This window comes from Trichosurus vulpecula, chromosome 2 (genome assembly GCF_011100635.1).
Source record: "Trichosurus vulpecula isolate mTriVul1 chromosome 2, mTriVul1.pri, whole genome shotgun sequence".
NCBI lineage: Eukaryota > Metazoa > Chordata > Mammalia > Diprotodontia > Phalangeridae > Trichosurus > Trichosurus vulpecula.
The window spans coordinates 191,445,652-191,466,925 of NC_050574.1; the positions used below are offsets into that span (position 1 = coordinate 191,445,652).

At 41.7% G+C, this 21,274-nt stretch overlaps 1 protein-coding gene across 1 annotated transcript in view; it reads left to right on the top strand.

Moving 5' to 3' along the window:
* LOC118838912 (arachidonate 5-lipoxygenase activating protein) overlaps nt 1-4,291 on the top strand; it is a 40,573-nt gene extending 36,282 nt beyond the window's left edge. The window contains exon 5 of the mRNA XM_036746293.1: nt 3,797-4,291. Coding sequence (XP_036602188.1) covers nt 3,797-3,959 — 163 coding nt within the window. The 3' untranslated portion in view covers nt 3,960-4,291. The remainder of the gene's footprint in view (nt 1-3,796) is intronic.
* Nucleotides 4,292-21,274: the final 16,983 nt, after the last annotated feature.

Genomic DNA, 21,274 nt, shown 5'->3' on the forward strand with positions numbered 1-21,274 from the left:
CGTTATCCAAACCCTAGTCCTCCCCCTTACCACCCAATTCCTCATTCCCACCCCCTCAACTTTCCCATCCCAAAGTTTTATTCTAACTACACCCAGCCCTTTCACCTTGTCCTCTGGAATGCCTATTCCGTAGGCAACAAACTTCCCTTCATCTTAAATCTTTTTTCTTCCATTCCTTCCATCTTCTAGCAATCACTGAATCCTGGCCTCGTCCTGATGGCGCAGCCTCCCTAGTTAACCTTTCCAGTACTAGCTGCACCTTCATTCATTCCCTTCAGCTCACTGGTCAAGGTTGGGGGGAGCTGGGTTACTCCTTGCCAACCTAATGCCACTTCCAGATTCTCCCCTCACTCCATCACTCCTCCTTTGAGCTCTTCATATCTGCCACCCAATGAAAATCCTGGAAGCTGTTGTCTACAAAACACTGGGACACTCTCCTTCCTTTCTCGATGAGTTTGGTACGAGATTCACATTATTTTTTCTCTCTGCCTCAACTCCTGCCCTCATACGAGGGAACTTAAACATGTATATTGATTCTCCCTCAAATAAACTCACCACTCAGTTCCTCAACCTACTTACCTCCCATGAGCTACTCCTCCTCCCCACCTCAGTCTCACACACACACACACACACACACACACACACACACACACACACACACAAGGATGGTCATACCCTCGATCTTGCCACCACCCACAAATATACCACTTCTAGGTTCAAGAATTCTGAAATCCCCTTATCTGACCATAATCTATTGGCCTTTCACCTCTCCCTCTGCCTTGCTTCACACACCCCCACTCTTTGCACTGTGACCGTCAATCCCTTGACCCCTCAGTTCTCTCCCAGGTCATCTCTCCTGCATTAGCCTCTTTCTCTTCTCCTCACCATCTTGACTCCTTGGTGAACCAATTCAACTATTCCCTATTACTTGAAGAGGGCAGCACCATTCTCTCACTCCCTCAAGCTCACAACCTAGGAGTCACCCCGGATCCCTCACCGTCTCTCACCTCTCAAATCTGGTTCGTTGCCAAGGCTTTTTGATTTCCTCTTGATTACTGCAGTAGCCTGCTGGTGGGTCGGCCTGCCTCAAGTCTTTCCCCACTCCAGTCCAACCTCCACGTAGCCGCTAAAGTGATTGTCCTAAAGTGCAGGTCTGACTATGTCACCCCTCTCCCCCAATAAACTCCAGTGGCTCCCTATTGTCTCCAGGAGCAAATACAAAACACTCTATTTGGCATTCAAAGCTCTTCATAACCTAGTTTCCTCCTGCTTTTCCAGTCTTTTTATACCTTACTCCCCGACTCATGCTCTTCAATCCTTGGCCTCCTGGTTGTTCCACGAACAAGACACTCCATCTCTCGGCTCTGGACATTCTCTCTGGCTGGCCTTCATGCCTGGAACGCCCTCCCTCCTCCATGCCAACTACTGACCCCTCTGACTTCCTTTAAGTCTGAACTAAAATCCTGCCTTCTGTGGGAAGCCTTCCCTGGCCCCTCTTAATTCCGGTGCCTTTCCCTTATTAACTATTTCTTATTTCTCCTGTGTATAGCTGCCTTTGAATATTTTTGTTTGCGTGCTATTTGCCTGCGTTAGACTCTAAGATCCTTGAGGGCAGGTACTGTCTTTTACCTTTTTTTTTCATATCCCCAGTGCTTAGCACAGTGCCTGGCACAGAGCGGGTGCTTAATAAATGTTTATTGATTGATTAATAAATGCTTGTCTCCTTCTTCGCCTTCTCTCTCCCTCTCTTCCTTCCTCCCTCTTTGCCCCTCCCTTCCCCTCCCCTCCCCTTCCCTTTTCTTACTTTCCCTTCCCTTCCCTTACTTTTTCTTCCATCCTTCCTCCCTCCTTTCTTCCATCCTTTCTTCCAACCTTCCTTCCTTCCTAGCATCACAGATTCTAGGATAAAATGGAACTTGGAAGTCATCTAGTCCAGCCTCTTTGTTTTATGGATAAGGAAACTGAGGGTCAGAGGGATTAAGTGATTACAATAAAATAAATGGGGAAAAAACTGCACAAAATCAAGCAGAAAATTGCATCATAAAAATGGCCAATCTTGACTCTGGAGAAGAGATGAAGAAATGCACCCCTCTCCTTTTGATGGAGAGGTAGTGGGGGTGGGGTCTGGGTCTGGAATGGTATGCTGTCAGGTGCTATCACTGTGTCCCCTGGTTTTGCTTAACTTTTTTTGTTTTTCTTTATCAGAAATTATAACATATTTATTTGTTTATTAGAAATAATAAATTAGTAATCAAATAATGAAAATTTAATATTTTAAATCAAACAATTAAGAATCAATCAAATAATAAAATATTAAAAATAATAGCTTGTTAATTTATGTATTAGAAATAACAGCTTAATTTGTTTTCTTTATTAGAAATAATAGCTACCATTTATATAGAACTTTAAGAATTGCCAAGCACTTTGTAAATATTATCCTCACAACAATCCTGAGAAGTAGGTGGTATTATTCCACTCCCTCTCCTTTTACAGATGGGGAAAACGAGACAGACAGAGGATAATTAACTTGCCCAAGGTTGAGCAGCTAGTAAATGTCCAAAGGCTGGATTGGAAGTCACATCTTCCTGACTTCTGGCCCGGTTCTCTGTGCACTGTCAGCGCACCCTAGCTACCCTGGGAAGGCTTACTTGGTGGAGAATGAGGAAGAGATATAGTTGGAAATTACTGTAATGTTAAACAAAAAGGTGTCAATAAAACTTATCTTAAAAAGAATCAAATTCACAAATAAATTAGAGGGCAATGGAAAGACAAAAACAAAATATTATTTGCCCAAGGCCTGGTGTTGCAGTGCTAAACCTTTTAAAGGCAGATCCAGGTGGACTCTACAAATGGGTTTAACCCTGCCAAGCTCTATGGGGATGGCTAGATATAGACATGGTTAAAGAAAGCCAAGGGAGGGTTTGGAAAAAAGGGAATAAATGCAGCGAGAGCAGTCTCAATAACCCAATTATGTGATCATACGTTAGTGGGAAATTTCTTCCTGACCCAGGCTGATGCTCTGCTTGGACAGTCTGAGATTTATAGTCCTGCTAAGAGGTATATGGATGTACTAAAATGTCTCTCTCACTGCACACTTTACAGTGGAAGGGTCCATTCTGCCACTGATGTGTGCCCAGCCCTCATTAATGGGAACATGAGTTATTCCTGTGCAGCCAAAGGAGAATAGATTAGCCCCTCAGATACTGGAGCACCTTTTAGTCTTAACGAGTTTTATTGGCTCATTTAAGCCATCAGTTATAACACAGAGGTACTTAAAGTATTGCATGATTCATATAGATGCCAAGGCCGTCCTTATTGGTTTTCCTTTAGAAAGACGACAGTCCCAGAAAGGACCTTAATAAGGTAATTGTGTTTCTAATCTCCAGTAAGGGTACCTGATTACTAAAAGATGTCTGGTGTTGTGAACCCGTGATCCCTTCCATGCCCCTGAGAAAGCTGCATTAAGAAAGAAACGGGGTGGCAGAGGGCGGGGGGCACAAAAGTAAACCGGTTCAATGGTGTCCAAAACATAATAGGTTTGTGGGAACATTCATTTGGGGAATGGGGAACCTAATCCAGGCAAACAGAGGTCTAGGTTTCTTGAGTTTGCTTTTAAAATGTGATCCTTAAGTAAAGATACCTGCGACACAAGCATCTTCCATATAAATCAAATCAAAGATTCTTTAGGGGAAAGAGCTATAATTTAAACCTCAGGCATCACCAAGTCACAACATGCATTGTTAAATTGGTTATATTGATTCTACATCCACAATTCCTTTCTCTCTCTCTTTTCCAGCACTCCTGGCTACATCTTTGGGAAACGCATCATATTATTCCTCTTCCTCATGTCTGTTGCTGGCATCTTCAACTATTACCTCGTCCTCTTTTTTGGAAGTGACTTTGAAAACTACATAAAGACAATAACTACGACCATCTCTCCATTGCTTCTCATTCCCTAATTCTACCCTGAGCATAGAGTTGGTGGTCTCAGCTAATTGATACATAGAAACCATGGCAATTCAACCCTTTATGGGACTCATCCCCTCTTTCTATGGCTATTAATCTGATAACTTCCTGGGCTTCGTGGTTTGAGGTCGCCTCCCTTTTCATGGAAGAAAAGGATTTAGAATCGGCTCCATACCTTGAGAATGGCTATGGTACCAGTTTGAGTCTTCAGATACATCCTGCACAGTCTTTGAGATATTCTGCTCTCTGATTTCTGCTCTAAGGAATATTGTGCTCCTTATGCATCACCAGCACGTTTTCTTTAATAAAATGAGATGCACTTGTATTTGGTGGTTGATTTTTATCTTTGAGCGTGTGTATAACATTGGAGAGTTCATAGGACTGGGAACTGGAAAAGAAGAGTCTCACTTTCCTCATTTATCCCAACCAGGTACCAGAGGGCCTAGCAGGATCAGGCCCTGTGGAGAAATCTCCCCCTTCCCCAACCTAGGCCAGGAGCATCCAAGAAAGCAAACATTTCAGAGATCCCTTCCTCCTAACCTTCCCATCAATGATACACTGCCCCCCTCCCCATTCACAGCTCCCACCGCAACTCTGACTCTTAGGCCCACCCTACCTTCTTGGTGGCTGTGGCCTACCCCCATTTAGTGTCCCCTCCTTCCCTTCAGGTTGTACATAGCCACTCAAATTACTTGGATGAGCAAGGAGTCTCCAACATAGTCCTTCATGATAGTATTGGGAGTTACCATGCAATCCTTCCAATAAGGTGGAGAGTCCCTGGATCTTCACACCTGTGTTGCCTCTCTGCCCTCCAAGCACCTGGGCTTTGCCATCTGACTTGTTATTGAACCCCATCAGGCCTTACCATCCACCATGAAGTCAAACTCTCCTGTATGTCTTGTCTCCACCATTTAGAGTGTGAACTCCCTGAGGAAAGGGACTATTCATTTTTTTATTTGTATAGGCAATGCTTAATTAACATATAATAAATGTGCTAGTATAAAGGATCAAAGCTTTTCCATCCGTTCATTTATAGTCATGAGTTCTGGGGAGTCCTGACCTCAGCTCCTACTAGAATTGCAAAGTTGGGTTTCTAGAGGGCTGGCTGGCTACATAGCCCACTCAGGTTTCTAGGGGTACCCCTGAAGGGTTGGGAGTTTTTATCCTAATGCTTTTGGATCTGAGCCCCATTCTGGTGTGTTCTCCCCACCATCTATCACCAGTTATAGTTAAGGTTTGCAAAGAACTTTATAAATATCATCTCCTTTTATCCTCACAGCAACCCTGTGGGGAAAGTGCTATTATTATCCCTATTTTAACAGGTGACTAAACTGAGGTAGATAGAGGTTAAAGTGTCACACAACTAGTACAAGTCAGAGGCTAGATTTGATCTCCGGTCTTCCTGACTCCAGATTCAGTGCTCTATCTAATGCCTCACCTTAGCACCATTAATAACTAGGTAATGAAGTAGCCAGAGACCTGGGATTAATCACTCAGGCCAATAATCGTACACTTAGATTTAGAAGTATGAGGTAAGGCCTGTTTAACTTTGAACCTATGACCAAAACCCATTGTCCCAAGAAGGGCATTTGTTGGGCAGCAGAGCTATCAACACAGGTGGAAATGAGGAGTCTAAATTGATGTGACATCTGCATTAAAACATCTTCTATAAATATGTTTGTATACATATAGATATACAACACAATACATATGGGTGTATACATGCATATATACATAATATTTTAAATTATATATTTTAAAAAGAGAATTATGGAATCTCAGAGTTGGAAGGAAGGAGCCTCAGAGGCTGAACCTATACAGGAATATTCCCTCTAGACTATCGCTCACAAATGTTCATCTCGTCTCCACCTGAAGAGCTTCAGTGAACATCTAATAGCTCCACTTCTACTCTTACATAGTACTTACTGTTAGGATGTTTTCTTCATCTCACTTCAAAATCTGCCTCTTTGCTACTTCACTGGGGGACTCCATTTCACGCTGCCCATTACCCTGACTTTTGTCATTCGTATACGGAAAGAACTTACCCATCTTCCATGTGACAGAACCTTGTATTTTTGAAGGCACCTATCATGTATCATTATGTAGTACGGCCTCTAGCCTTCTCACCTTCCTCTAGATGGACTTCATTTTTTCAATGCTTTTCCCAGAATGCAGTATTCAGAATTGGACACAGTGCTTCAAATATTTCCTAGCCAGGACATGATACAGTGAAACTCTTACTTGCCATGGTCTGTGCACCATGTTTCTATTAATGCAATCTAAAGTCATTGTAATTTGGGGAGGGGGGAATGTCATGTTGGATTACTGACCTAGTAAACTTAGAGTTTACCAAAACCCTCAGATATTTTTCTCACAAACTTGTCTAGTCACACTTCCTTTATCTTGTCTTTGTGCAGATAATTTTTTGAACTCATGTAAGATTTTACAGTGATCTCTGTATCTTATTAGACATGGCACATAATTCTAACCTGTCAAGATCTTTTTTGGATTCTGACTCTGTCATCCAACATGCTAATCAACACTCCAAGCTTGGGTCATTTCTTGATTCAGCAAGACAATCCCAAGTATGGCCCTCTTCACTCATATTGAGAGGTTTCTTGGTTCTTGTCCCAAAATATCTGGCATGAATGTCTTGTACCTTAATATAGACCTGGCTTATGATAATTGGTTAGCTTGATATGTGACTGACTATCATAGCCCCAACCTGACTCAACAACAGTATAACGGTAATGCTTGCTTATATACTGCTCTTACTATTATTTCTATTTTCTTTACATGCCCAAACTTAATATCATCATCATCATTAATAATAATCCAAATCTGTCATGTCTTTCTAAATTTTATTAAATATGCCCAGGTTTCCTTAAATGGTTTGTACTGAATTTAATTAAACTTCTTCCTTTCTCAAAAACTTTTTTTTTGTATTGTAATCATCTATGTAGCTATCCACTTTAAACTTTTTTGGAACCTCTACCCCCATCCTGTCCCTCCACCCCTCAAGACAGGGAACCTTCCTTTTCATGTAGTGACTGCATCTACAACCTTCCATACCCAGAGTCCCTCAATTTCTCTTATGAAAGGAATTAAGTATATTGCTTTATCATTTCTTCTAGGTAAAGATTGGATATTATCATTATATAAACATTTGACTTTCTCCTCTCAGCCCTGTTTCAGACTTTCTCTGGACTTCATCAAGAGGTACCTTCAATCTCACTCCTTATCCCCCTCAACTTTTCAGTTCCCTTTTGTATGTGATCTTCTCTCATTAGAGTATAAGTTCCTTGAGGGCAACAACTCTCTTTGTTTTCGCTTGTGTAACCCCAGTCCCAAAGCCCATCGGTATGAGACTTTCTCCTTATTGGTGGAGGTCAATGTCCTGAACCTCAATGAGGGGCTGAGTGCACTTGGAGAGAGAGATAGACAGAGACAGAGAGAGAGAGTTAGTTCTTTGGTCTTCTTCAAATCTTTTTTGATGTCTTTGAATTTCTAAATCTCTGGATTTCAGGCTCTTCTAGATTCTAGAAAGATGGAAGATACCAACCCCATTTCAGGTTGTTGAAGTACAAGACTCTTGGAAGACATGAGATGAGCTGGAGGTCTCCAACATGTCACCAGAATCTTTTCCTTCAGTGGAGTTGGCATGGAAGAGCTCAAAATCTGAAGAGACTCAATGACTTGAAGATAACTCAAAGATTTAAGGAGACTTGAATGAAGAGCTCTACTCTCCTTCTCTCTCTTCCTCTCTCACACCAACTCCACCCAGCCCCTCACTCAGGCACAAGACACTGATCTCCACCAACAAGGAGAAAGTACCATATTAGTGGGCTTTGGGACTGGGATTACACTTGTATTTATATTCCCAGCACTTAGTAAGCATGGAACATAGTAAGTGCTGAATAAATGTTTGTTTCCTTCCTCTTTCCTTCATTTTAGGTTTCTTTTCTTTTTTGTATTTTTTTTTTGTATTTTTATGTATATTGTTTTCCTGGTTCTGCTTATTTCACTGCATCAGTTCATACAAGTTTTCCAACATTTCTCTGAATTCATCATGTTCATCATTTTTTATAACACAATAGAATTCCATTACTTTCAAATGCTAAAATTTGTTCAGTCATCTCCTAACTGATGGGCATTTGCTTTGTTTCCAGTTTTTTGCTGCCATAAAAAAAAAAACAGACCACTACTATGAATATTCTGGTATATATAACACTTTTCTTTCTGCCTTTGACTTTCTTGGAACATGCCCATCTGTGGGCTCTCTCAATCTAAAGAGTTTAGTGGTTTTTCTCATGTAATTTCAAGTTGTTTTCTAGAATGATAGACAAATTCAGACTTTTTCTTTTCTGGCTGCACTAAGGAAAGTAACGGACAAAAGTGGAATGGGAAGTTGATGACTGGCCAAAGTCCAGGGCACGCACACATGGCATATTTTGGTGGATAGGCAGCCTACCAGAGATTGGGGCTAGTTCACAAAGCCATATCTGATCAGGGATGTCCAGAGGGGAGAATTATAAGCACAGACACCTGAAAATTGGCAGGTAGGTGTTGACTAAGAGAGCTAAATACCTTAGGTAAAGTTTGATATGGCTATATTGGGTTGGATGGTAGAGTGAGGGGCAGGAAAACTTAGGGTTCTGGAAGAATTCTACCCGTAAAGGAGAAGAGCAGCTTAAGTTCAGGCCTTTTCAGATATTATGGAACAATTTCTGTCCAGGACAGAGAATGCCTCCTCAGTCCCAGGGAGACTGGGAGCCTTGGTGGTAAGGGAGAATCTCTGATGCATAGGTTGAGTTTTTGTAGAGGACTAAATTGTAAATTCCTTGAGGGCAGGAATTGTCTTTTGCCTCTTTTGGTATTCCAAGCACTTAGCATTGTAGGTAGCACATGGTAAATGTTTAATAATTATTGGTTGATTCATTGGTTATATATAGGGAAGTTCATGAAGAAAAAGCTAAATGCAATGATGAGAGTACCAATCCTTTCTGAGTTCAAACTCCAAACCTACAATTGTTCATCTGAAATATGGGTACTTTAGTGCATGTGTGACTGTGTGGCATGTAGGGCAGCTAGGTGGTACAGTGGATAGAGCACTGGGCTTGGAATTAGGAAGACTCATTTTCTTGAGTTCAAATCTGACGTCAGACACTTGCTAGCTGTGTGACCTTGGGGAAGTCATTTAACCCTGTTTGCCTCAGATTTCTCATCTGTAAAATGAGCTGGAGAAGGAAATGACAAACCACTCCAGAATCTTTGCCAAGAAAGAGTTACGAAGAGTCAGACATGATGGAAATGACTCAACAACAACAGCAACGTGGCTGTGTTGGTTTAGGATGAGAATAAGAAGATAGTTCTGTAGTTTGTTGGGAGACATACTGCATTACACAGCCTCAGAGCTTCCACTTTTCACTGAATTTTTAAAGCTTTTGATTATTAAATCATCAGAGGCCTGAACCTCCTGGAACATGGCTCCTGAGCCAGGTTGACTTCTTCGGTTCAAATCTGGGCTTTGTTTCTTGCCAACTGCCTGTCTTGGGCAAGTCGCTCAATTACCCATGGATATGGATTTCTTCACCCGTAAAATAAAGGTGTTGGATGGCATGGTATTTAAGGTCTCTTCCAATTTTCCATCTTAAACATTCTCTTGCTATTGTCACAATGCCATGGTACCCAGTTCCAGCCTCTGCTTCCTCTCCTACCCCTATCTCCACTTAATCCAGACAGAGTATTGTTCCCTAGGCTTATTCACAAGGGAAAAAAAATAAAGCATATACAAATTCAGATGTAATAATACAACAGGGTCAGATAATTAGATTTCTTATTCTACCCAGTTTCAGACTGAGTGGCACCTAAGCTTTCCAGGCTAATCCTTAACTGAAGTGACCCAGGCCTACCATAGCTCATTAGCTTTTCTAGGCAGGCAATCCCACACCGTGCCTTCCACCACAGACTCAGAATCACAGAGTTAGAGCTGAAAGGGCCCTTAGAGACCACCGAGTCCAACCTCTTTTTATAGAGGAAAAAAATTGAGGCTTAGAAAGTTCAAGTGACTTGCTCACTCTCAAAATCACAGAATCTGAGAGAGAGGGGATCTCAGTGGCTTATGTAATCCAAGCCACACGCAAAAGAAATACCCTCACCATATAGTTAATTGATTTGGGATTTGAACATGGGTCTTCTTGCTTCAAAATTCAGTACTCTTATTAATTATACCATACTATCAGAACTACTCTTCCCTTCTCTCCTCCCTATCCCCCATTTTGGGATTCATCTTCCTAGGAGTGCTGAATGAAGCACTGGATCAGCCCACACTTGGTCTCTTCTTTTAATCCCAGGCTCCTGATAGAAGGACAGGCCATTGGATGTTCTTTCCATAATCTCTTGCTAATCTCTCATGATGGCCCAAGGTTTGAAGGCATGAGTAAAAACAACTCTTGAGCAGGGCATGTCACATCAAAAACCATAATACAGTTATTCCTTCTGCATTGTGCCTTTCCCCAACATGGTTTTGATATATTGTAGGTTGGCATAAGAAATTAAATGGGAATTTTTGGGAGTTTTTTAGAACGCATGGATAACACGAGAATGCCAGCAGACAACATAGACCAAATACTTAACCCAAATTTTACAATAAGGTACTGTAAATAGCCTATAAGAGAAAAAGAAAAAATCAGACTTCGCTTTTATGAAGAGAAGGCAAAACAATTTTACGCAGATTTTCCAGCCTGGGGATGTGCCGCACCCCTAACCCCCACGATGTGGCAGGGATAACTTTAATTCAACCTGTGCACACAGGTCACTCCCCAAATCTGCAAAAGATACCCCCTGCCCCTCCCCACTCCCCTCTGGGCACTCCATGAACACGGGGAGGCAGTAATCACTGTATAGTCTTGGGATTATCATGGCTGTGAGCTTCCCTCAGGGTCTTGGCATTATCCTTGGGACAATATAACTCTATTCATGTCATTCTAAAGGAATGCCTTGGTCCTCCTTGTATGCTTGTGTGTGCCTGTGTGTGTGTGTGTGTGTGTGTATGTGTCTCATATATCTGGTGGTGAGGTACACATAGTCCTGGATAATGAGCTCTCCGACAATGTGACCTTACGTCAGCAGTAACTGAGGAACCCTGGTCTGAGCACACACTTTGGGGTATAATTTCCTGTTTCCAATGTTGAGAAGCATGCTTCAGAACATGAATGCAGACAAGCAAAGTGGTCTTGCCTAAGCAAGCCAAATAATTAATTGTTTGAAGATTACCATGTGATCATTTCAGGGTTTCTTTCAGTATTTCTGATCACGGCTGTGTAGTGTTATTAAAATATCATTTTCGCTGTCACCCTAGAGACTAAGGTTATCTGCATATGTGTACAGAGAAACAGCTTGTGGAGCTGTTTTATAAATGGAATCACCAGAAAGCCAAGCACTCCACTGCATATTAGCTCAGGGCTTTATTCTTATCAAAATGTTTAGATAAGGTGTTTCTGTTCAGTTCTGCAGAGCTGCTCTCCAAATTAAAAATCCAGCTAGACCAGAGCTCCCAAGAGAAGTTTATTCTCCTTTTTCCTTGCCCTCACTGCCTAAACACTGAGATGCTGAGATGGTAAGCATTATGAAGTAAATGCCCTTGGAGGCTGTTGTCCTCTTTGCCTTGACAGAAAAAGTCAAGGTGAAATACTCAGGGCAGGGTCCTGAGGACTCCTTGTCCCCTCTCTACCCGCAGCTTACCTCCAACTCCCTCTGGCTCTCACAGGAAGGATTAGGGAGACTCCAGGTTCTAAGAACAGCTACAGGCAAATGTAATAAGAATAATATCTAGCATTTATACAAAGCCTACTATGTGCCCGGCACTGTGCTAAGTGTTTTTACAAATATTTGCTCCCCTCAAAAACTCTGGGAGGTATCTGATATTATTATGCCAACTTTAAAGTTGGGGAAAACTGGGGCAGATTGTTGTGGCTTGTCCTTTGTTCTTGAAGAGGACCAAATTGCTATCTCGATGTTGGGGTCAATGCATACTGTACCCAACTGCGGCTGATCAGACTCGGATGACTCTACCACAGGTTGGGCACTGACAGACAGTATGAGCATTTGGGAGGAGGTGTCTCTAGATTTGTGCCTCTCACATTTCTTTTGAGCTACCAAGATTCTACTTTGCTCATACAAGACAGTGTCTTTTTTGACGTGTGCACGCCATGCTGGACGTGTCTCCCATGTCTCACAATTGATACTTAAGTTTCAGAGACACCTTGAGAGTGTCCTTGTATGGCTTCTTCTGACCTCCATACGAGAGCTTGCCTTGTGTAAGTTCTCCATAAAACAGTCTTTTAGGCAAACAAATGTTTGGGATTCGAGAAACACGGGTAGTTCCCCAGAGCTGCATTCTCTGCAGTAGGGTTTGAATGCTTGGCAGTTCAGCTCAAGAAAGGACCTCAGTGTCTGGTATCTTATCCTGCCAGGTGGTCTTCAGAATCTTCCTAAAACAATTCTAATGGAAGTAATTCATTTCCTGGCATGGCGCCGGTAGACTGTCCAGGTCTCACAGGCATACAACAATGAAGTCAGCACAACCACTTTGTAGACCTTCGGTCTGGTAGGCAGCCTAATAGTTTCCTCCCACACATGCAGGTTTAGTGACTTGTCCAAGTTAACACAACTCAGACGTGTCCAAGGTGAAATTTGAACTTAGGTCTTCCTGACTCTTGGCCCAGAGCTCTAATCTACTCCACCCCTTAGTCGTGCCCAGGGATCACAAATAGAAGCAAAACAGGGCTGTGGGAAGAGTTCTGGATTTGAGTCAGATGCAGGAATGTGCTTGGGAACTGGGAAACTGGATCACTGGAGTTGGTCATTAAATTTTCAGCATGAGCATTTATACCTCGGAAATCAGCAAACGCTACAAATCAGGGCTTGATTCATTGTTTTGTTGGTTGTCTAGACTTGAGAAAGTGATGGAGAAAATGTTAACAATGCTGATTAAACTTTAAAATGTGTTCAATGTATAGGTTTATTTTTCTTCTGGGAAACTGGTTGTTAAATATTTACCAACATATCCCTGCCTGGGTTTAAATGTTGGCTCTGCTACTTAGTACTTGTGTGGCACTGGACAAATGAATTGACCTCTCTGGGCTTCAGTTCCTCATCCATAAAATGAGGGATTCGGACCAGATGTCCTCCAAGATGCCTTCCAGTTCTAAATCTATAATTCTATAAAAATATTGATAGAGGCAATGAGTATAAGAATATATATATATATATATATATATATATATATATATATATATATATATATACATGTACATATATATATATATATATATTTTTTTTTTTTTTTGGCAAATTAGCACATGGTCATAGAACCAGGACTTAAAAGTAATCTGGATAGAACTCAGGAAAATCAGTGACAATGACAGTGTTTTATGCTTTCATTGTCTCATTTAATCCTCATGCCCATCTCATGAGTGAGGCATTCATTCCCATATTATAGATGAGAAAACCAAAGCTGGAACAGAATAGGCAACTTGCCCAAAGACCAGTAAGCAGCAGAGTGGGTACTTGAACCTGTCTTTGGACTCTGAAGTCCAAGTGTTCTTTGCATCGTGCAAAATGTAAACACCCTACTTCTCTTTAATTTTCATTTTATATGATTTTTTTTTTCTGTTTGGTTTGCATGGAAATGAGTATTTGTAGTTGAAGAGGCTGCCTCCAAAACTGAAAATGCTATAAATAGAAGAATAGAAACCACTGAATGAACACAATGAAACATAAATCTCCTTGGAATTGAAACTAATAAACATTTGCTCAGCCAATCAACAGAAGGGCAAAGGCTCAGGCATTTGGCAGACAGCGGCTTGGTTCTATGCAGGTCCTCCAATGCCAGTGCTATGGCAACTAAGAGAGGGCCATGGAGGCTGATGGGAAATTTGTATGCTTACCTGGGAATCGGCTTCCGATGGTTGGCACATTTTTCTCCCTGCTAATTGCATTTAAACTTATTAGTGTACTGGCCCTGGTGACATACGAGAGGTGTTCCAGTTGATTAGACTGACTTTTGTGAGGCTGCATGCTTGTTATAATTTCTAACACGAAAATGAGGTTGTGGATCTTCAGCAAGAGAAGAAACTGTACAGGAAAAAAATTTCTGATGAGGTGGATAGGTTCTTCATTTGAATTAACTGGGTTATTAGGAAACAGGGTCATCGTTGGTTAATACCTGAACCTCACAGCAACCACTTCCCCTATCCTCCTCCCTTACCAAGGCAGGCTGGGTAGCTCATCTTCTTTCTTTTCCTCAGTCACTTAGATGTGCCTTGTACACAGTAGGTGCATAATAAATGGTGCAGCACTGAATTAAAAGTGTGATGGAGAAGATAGGATGGGGTTGAAAAAGAGGAGGAATACTGAATAATTCACATACTGAAACTATTCAGCCAGGGATTTTCAGTCTGCATAGTAACAAGAGCTAGCATTTTTATAGCACTTCAAGGTTTGCAAAGTGATACGATCTCATGTGATTCCTACAACAACCCTGGGAGGTAGGTGCTATTAATATATCCATTTTATAGATGAGAAAACTAAGGTACAAAGAAAGGGTAAGTGACTTGCCCAGGGTCACTATCCTAGTTGCCGCTGTCCCTGAGACATTACTGTGGGAGGCAAAACAGCCCTTTGGCAGCGAGGTGGCTCAGTGGACAGAGCACTGGGCTTGGAATCAGGAAGACTCATCTTCCTAAGTTCAAAGCTAGCCTCAAACTACTAGCTGTGTGACCTTGGGCAAGTCACTTAACCCTGTTGGCCTCATTTGCTCATCTGTAAAATGAGCTGGAGAAGGAAATGGCAAACCACTCCAATATCTTTGCCAAGAATACCCCAAATGGGGTCCTAAAGAGTCTGACAGGACGGAAATGACCAGAAAAAAAAAACAAAACTAAACTAAAACAACCCAAACAACCTTTGGGCCATTAAGGCTGGGAAAAGAGTAGAAAGTGAAAAGGGAAAGAATTAGAAATAAAATAGAAAAGAAAGGAAAGAGGAAAGAGACAGGAAGAAATGAAAACAAGATCAGGAAGCCTTAAATAGCAGTAAAAGTACAGATAGCAAATAGTTTATTAGGGTCTTCTTGATCCTCACAATTTCTAATGCCCTCCTTCCCAAACAACTGTGTGTTTAACTACTTTGTATTTATTTGCATTTTCCTCTTTATATTTCCTCTGAATATACCAATTTATGTATTGTTGTCTTCCCCATTAGAATGTAAACCCCTTGAGAGTAGGGATTGTATTTTTCTTTGTATTAATGTTCCCTAGAGTCTAGCACTGTTCTGCGGCATATACTAGGTGCTTAATAAATGCATATTGACTGACTGATTCTCTATCACTAATTCTAAAATGGAATGGTTACTCCCCATCAAGGTTCCCATCATTTCTATTTTAGCAATTTGTTCCTGCTTGGAGGTTCATAATAGCTTATTCAATCAGTCAATGAGCATTTTTATAGCACTTACTATATGTCAGGAACTGTACTAGGTTCTGGGGATACAAATAGTAGCAAAAAAGAAAGGCTGACCCTGCCCTCAGGGAGTTTACATTCCAATAGAGGAAGATAAAATATAAGAAAGGAGCTAAGAAGGAGGTTGGTGGGGTGGGGTGGGGGGAGGACAAGAAAGAGGTTTATGGTAGAGGCATGGTACTTAAGTCTGGAGAATGAGGAACAACCTTCCCCAAAATGGTAATTCTGCAAAGAACTCCCCAATGGGAGCATTCCACAGGAGTAGAAGTGGTAGCTAATGAAGCTGTCACTCTTGTTGCTTGGCTGCCATTGAGAGTTCTACCATAGATAGCCTAGATAATTGAATTTTTCCATAACGTATAGTATCCCATGAGAATTCTAAAATCACAGAATTTATGGTGGGATGGGACCTCAGGACTTATCTAGTCCAACTCCACTCATTTCACAGACAAAGAAACTGAGGTTGAGTGACTTGCTGTAAGGTTAATGGGGAATAAGATCTTCTCCACCCATCAATAGGCTTCATGTGGAGCCCATTAAGGGAAGCTTGCTTGCTTGTAGGAAGCCTTACACACCTTTTCCTAATTTCTAATTAGGCACTAAGCCTATTAGCTGAAAGAGTATATTTTCTGAGAGGTGAACTTTTGCTTCAGGGGTTTGCTTACAAGAATGATCTTGTGATTTTCTGGTTGAGACTCTGAGTGGCTGTATCTTCAGAGCTCTCCAATTGCCCAGAGGTAAAGGCTCTCTGGATCCAGTGGTGAATGTAAAGTATATATAGCAGTATTGTTTTTTTTAATTCTGTATTTTATTATTTAATATTCATTAGTTTTCAGCATTGATTTCCACAAGATTTTGAGTTACATATTTTCTCCCCATTTCTACCCTCCTCCACTCCAAGATGGCAAATATTCTGATTGCCCTGTTCCCCAGTCAGCCCTCCCTTCTATCACCTCCCTTTCTCTCCCCCACCCATCCCTTTTCCCCTTACTTTCTCGTAGGGCAAGATAGATTTCTATGCCCCATTGCCTGTATATCTTATTTCCCAGTAGCATGCAAAACCAACTTTTTTTTTGAGCATCTGCTTTTAAAATTTTAAGTTCCAAATTCTTTCCCCTCTTCCCTCCCCACTCACTCTCCCTAAGAAAGCAAGCAATTCCACATAGGCCACACATGTATCATTATGCAAAACACTCCCATAAATAGTCATGTTGTGAAAGACTTAAATATATTTCCCTGCATCCTATCCTGTCCCCCTTTATTCAATTTATTCCCTTGACCTTGTCCCTTTTCAAAAGTGTTTGCTTTTGATTACTTCTTCCCCCATCTGCCCTCCTTCCCTTCTATCATCCCCCCTTTCTTATCCCCTTCCCCCTACTTTCATGTGGGGTAAGATACCCAACTGAGTGCGTATATTATTCCCTCCTCAAGTCAAATCTGACGAGAGCAAGATTCACTCATTCCCCCTCACCTGCCCCCTCTTCCCTTCCAATGAACTGCTTTTTCTTGCCACTTTTATGTGAGATAATTTACCCCATTCTATCTCTCCCTTTCTCCCTCTCTCAATATATTCCTCTCTCATCCCTTAATTTAATTTTATTTTTTTTAGATATCACCCTTCATATTCAACTCATCTTATGCCCTCTGTCTAGATATATGTATATTCCCTTCAACTACCTAATACTGAGAAAGGTCTCATGAATTACACACATCATCTTTCCATGTAGGAATGTAAACAAAACAGTTCCACTTTAGTAAGTCCCTTATGATTTCTCTTTCTTGTTTACCTTTTCATGCTTCTCTTGATTCTTGTGTTTGAAAGTCAAATTTTCTATTCAGCTCTGCTCTTTTCACTGAGAAAGCTTGAAAGTCCTCTATTTTATTGAAAATCCATATTTTGCCTTGGGGCATTATACTCAGTTTTGCTGGGTAGGTGACTCTTGGTTTTAATCCTAACTCCTTTGACCTCTGGAATATCATATTCCAAGCCCTTTGATCCCTTAATGTGGAAGCTGCTAGATCTTGTGTTCTCCTGATTGTGTTTCCACAATACTCAAATTGTTTCTTTCTGGCTCCTTGCAGTATTTTCTCCTTGACCTGTGAATTCTGGAATTTGGTGACAATATTCCTAGGAATTTTCTTTTGGGGATCTTTTTGTGGAGATGATCTGTGGATTCTTTCAATTTCTATTTTGCCCTCTGGCTCTAGAATATCAGGGTAATTTTTCTTGATAATTTCTTGAAAGCTGATGTCTAGGCTCTTTTTTGATCATGACTTTCAGGTAGTCCAATAATTTTTAAATTATCTCTCCTGGATCTATTTTCCAGGTCAGTGGTTTTTCCAAAGAGATATTTCACATCATCTTCCACTTTTTCATTCCTTTGGTTCTGTTTTATAATATCTTGATTTCTCATCAAGTCACTAGCTTCCACTTGCTCCAACCTAATTTTTAAGGTAGTATTTTCTTCAGTGGTCTTTTGGACCTCCTTTTCCATTTGGCTAATTCTGTCGTTCAAGGCATTCCTCTCCTCATTGGCTTTTTGGAGCTCTTTTGCCATTTGAGTTAGTCTATTTTTTAAGGTGTTATTTTCTTCAGCATTTTTTTGGATCTCCTTTAGCAAGTCATTGAATTGTTTTTCATGGTTTTCTTACATCACTCTCATTTCTCTTCCCAGTTTTTCCTTTACTTCTCTTACTTGCTTTTCCAAATCCTTTTTGAGCTTTTCCATGGCCTGAGACCAATTCGTATTTTACTTGGAGGCTTTTTGATGTAGGCTCTTCGACTTTGCTGACTTCTTCTGTCTGTATGTTTTGCTCTTCTTTGTCACCAAAGAAAGATTCCAAAGTCTGAGTCTGAATCTGAGTCTGTTTTTGCTGCCTGTTCATGTTCCCAGCCAACTACTTGACCCTTGAGCTTTTTGTCAGCGTACGACTGCTTGTAGAGAAGAGAGTACTTTGTTCCAAGCTTTAGGGTCCAAGCACTGCTGTCTTCAGAGCTACTTCTACACAGCAAACTCTGCCACACCAGCACTCCTCCCCCCAAGAACCACCAACGCGGACCACGACCCAGATCCAAGTGGACTCTGCACTCCCACTCTGATCCACCGCTTAATTCCTCCCACAGAGTGGGCCTGGGGCTGGAAGCAACCACAGCTGTAGCTCTGGAAGCAGCCCCAGAGCTGCACCACTTCCCCACCCCTGGGGGCTAGGGCTGAGTGTGCACTCCTTTCACTCTGATTTAGCAGTTTTTCCTCTAACCTCCTCTGTTGTCTCTGGCGTTTGTGGGTTGAGAAGTCTGGTAACTGCTGCAGCTCAATGATTCAGGGCCCTATGGCCTGTTCTGCCCAGCTTCCAGTCTGGTTGGTCTGGGTGTGGCCTCACACTGGGCTGTGCTAGCAGCCATCCTGGGTGTGCCAGTGTGGTTGCTGTTACACTTGCCCCAGATTAGGCAAATAGTAGGAGTCACATTTGAATTTAGGCCCACTCATTCTCTCTACCACACTACTTCCTTAATTTTTTTTTAATACTAAAATTTTAAAAGAGCAGAAAAAGTCACATGCAAAGATTTCATCCATCAACAAACTTAGAGCCCAGTCTCCATTATTGATGCATATTTCAGTTTTATTGACTTCACGTTTTGGGTTAGCCTGTGCACAAGCTGTCTTCCCTAGGCTGTGATCCATTTTGATGTGATGATGGCGTGTTGAAAGTTTCAGCATGGAATTGTGATGTGATGTGATTTTAAGAGATGCTGTAAACACAGGGGCATTACAGTGCCGGTAAGGTCATGGCATTGGATGTAGTCTATAAATTTGGTGCCAATTCCCAGCCCATGAAGTCAAAGGTCATTGGAAGTTGGTCTGCCACCTTGCTCCCCGATCCTCTCCTATGGGCCTTTCTTATGATGTATAAAAAAATGCACTATAATCATTTCAGTGTGAGGAAAAAGGGTGAGACTAAGCTGCCTTCACTTCTAGATTTTTCTTCCAAGATTGCTGGGAACAGCAAGAGAACTAGAAAATCAGGTTTGCACATATCAGATGACCACTGTTTTACATCCCAACCAAGATATCCTGTCCTGACAATGGACTGTTTACAACAACCCTGGCTTCTTGATAGTGATAGTAACTACTGTGAATGATGTTTGTTTTAAGAGTACTGAACAAACACAGAGAAGGCTTGTTCCAGAGGTTAAAAACAGAAGAGACCCCTGTGCTTTCATTATGTAAATTCTATTGTGAATGGGACCATATGTTTTACTTTTAATAAGTAGTTCTTGGGTTGGGTGAATTTGCCTTTTTAGATCCAGGGGACTCAAGGCCAAAGGCATTTTTTAATTCAAACTCTCACCACTATTTATAGAACACTCCTTTTCCATACTTAGAATACTTTCCACAATGCAGGGAGAATAGCCAGATGAAGTAGCTGGGAGGCCCCCCTGCTGCTTGGCCACTTAGATGGGTAATTCTTGAGAACAGGACTTGAAGTACCTGAAAAAGTCCAGCCCTGGCTAGCCCATGTCCAACAACTGCTCAGATTTTGAGAGTCTCCCTTGTGTTTCAATTATCCCACTTAGAGGGGATCAGAATGTGCAATGAGAGGCCTGGAGCGAAGCAGGGGTGGGGGGAGTAGTGAGTGAGCATGAAATACAATTAACCAGAAGGTACAAACTGTTTGGAGAGGTGATGGCTTTCTCCAACAATAGACCTTCTCTGGTTTTATCCTTCTCTTTTACTGTTGGCACATACAGGAGGAGGGCTGACTCACGCCTTTCTATGCCATGCACTTTTGTGCCCAAGCAGAAGAAATTGGGCTGTATTTGTAAAGACTGGGGTGGAAAGAAAGGGAAGGGAGGGGATGGCTGCTTCTAATGGTAACAACTAGTGCCCTCATATCCTCAAAACAATCGCAGTCTGGTAATGTCCTGTGCCCACTTCAGGAACACGCTGGTAGTGGGCATTGCAACAGTTGAATACATGAAAGTACATCTTAGCCCTGGACTTAGTTCTCCTGACCAGGAGAAATCAGCTTTGATGGAGATCAGAACATTTCTTGTCCAGCCAGAGCTATAATTAGGAATTTCTGCATTGGGGAAAATGCCACACATCACAGTCAGGGAAAGCGGCATATAGCATGACTGCAGTTGAGAGGGGACAGGAACAAGGTCAGGAAGAGAGAAATAAAAAGGCCAGGGGGAGGATCTCACTCCACCCTACCATCTGCTAGTTTCCTGTTTTAATTAATTAATCTTGCTATTTAGGTGCTAAGCTCTATGGTTCCTGTGCCAGGGGAGGACTTCAAAAGCTGTTAGTGCCGTAGGAGTTGTTTTCCTCTAAGTCCAGCCCTCTGAGGCAAAGCCCTAGTCACTCTATCTTAGTTACAACTCTGGGTCCAGTCTCCCAGTCTTCTAGAATATGCCTAGGATACCTCCAGCCACACAGGGACAAACCCAGACTCTCTCAGAGCTTGTTGCTCTCAAAGCATCCATACCCACCTGGATGCCTGCTTGCCTAGTCACGACAGGTTCAGAGAGTCACAGTGACACCCCCTGTAGGCACCAGAATATTTTTCAACCACTTCTACTTCAATATAACCAGACATTCCTATTTGTTGTGAATAGTTACAGTTTTTGATGCCTTGTACTGGTTAGACAAATATCCTAACAGGCTCTGTTCTTTTTTTTTTTTGTTTGTTCCTTTAAACTATTTTATTAATGTTCTTTTCTTTTTATATTACTGTCACTTTTAATTGACTCCCCTCTCTCTTGCTGCCACAGAACTCTCCC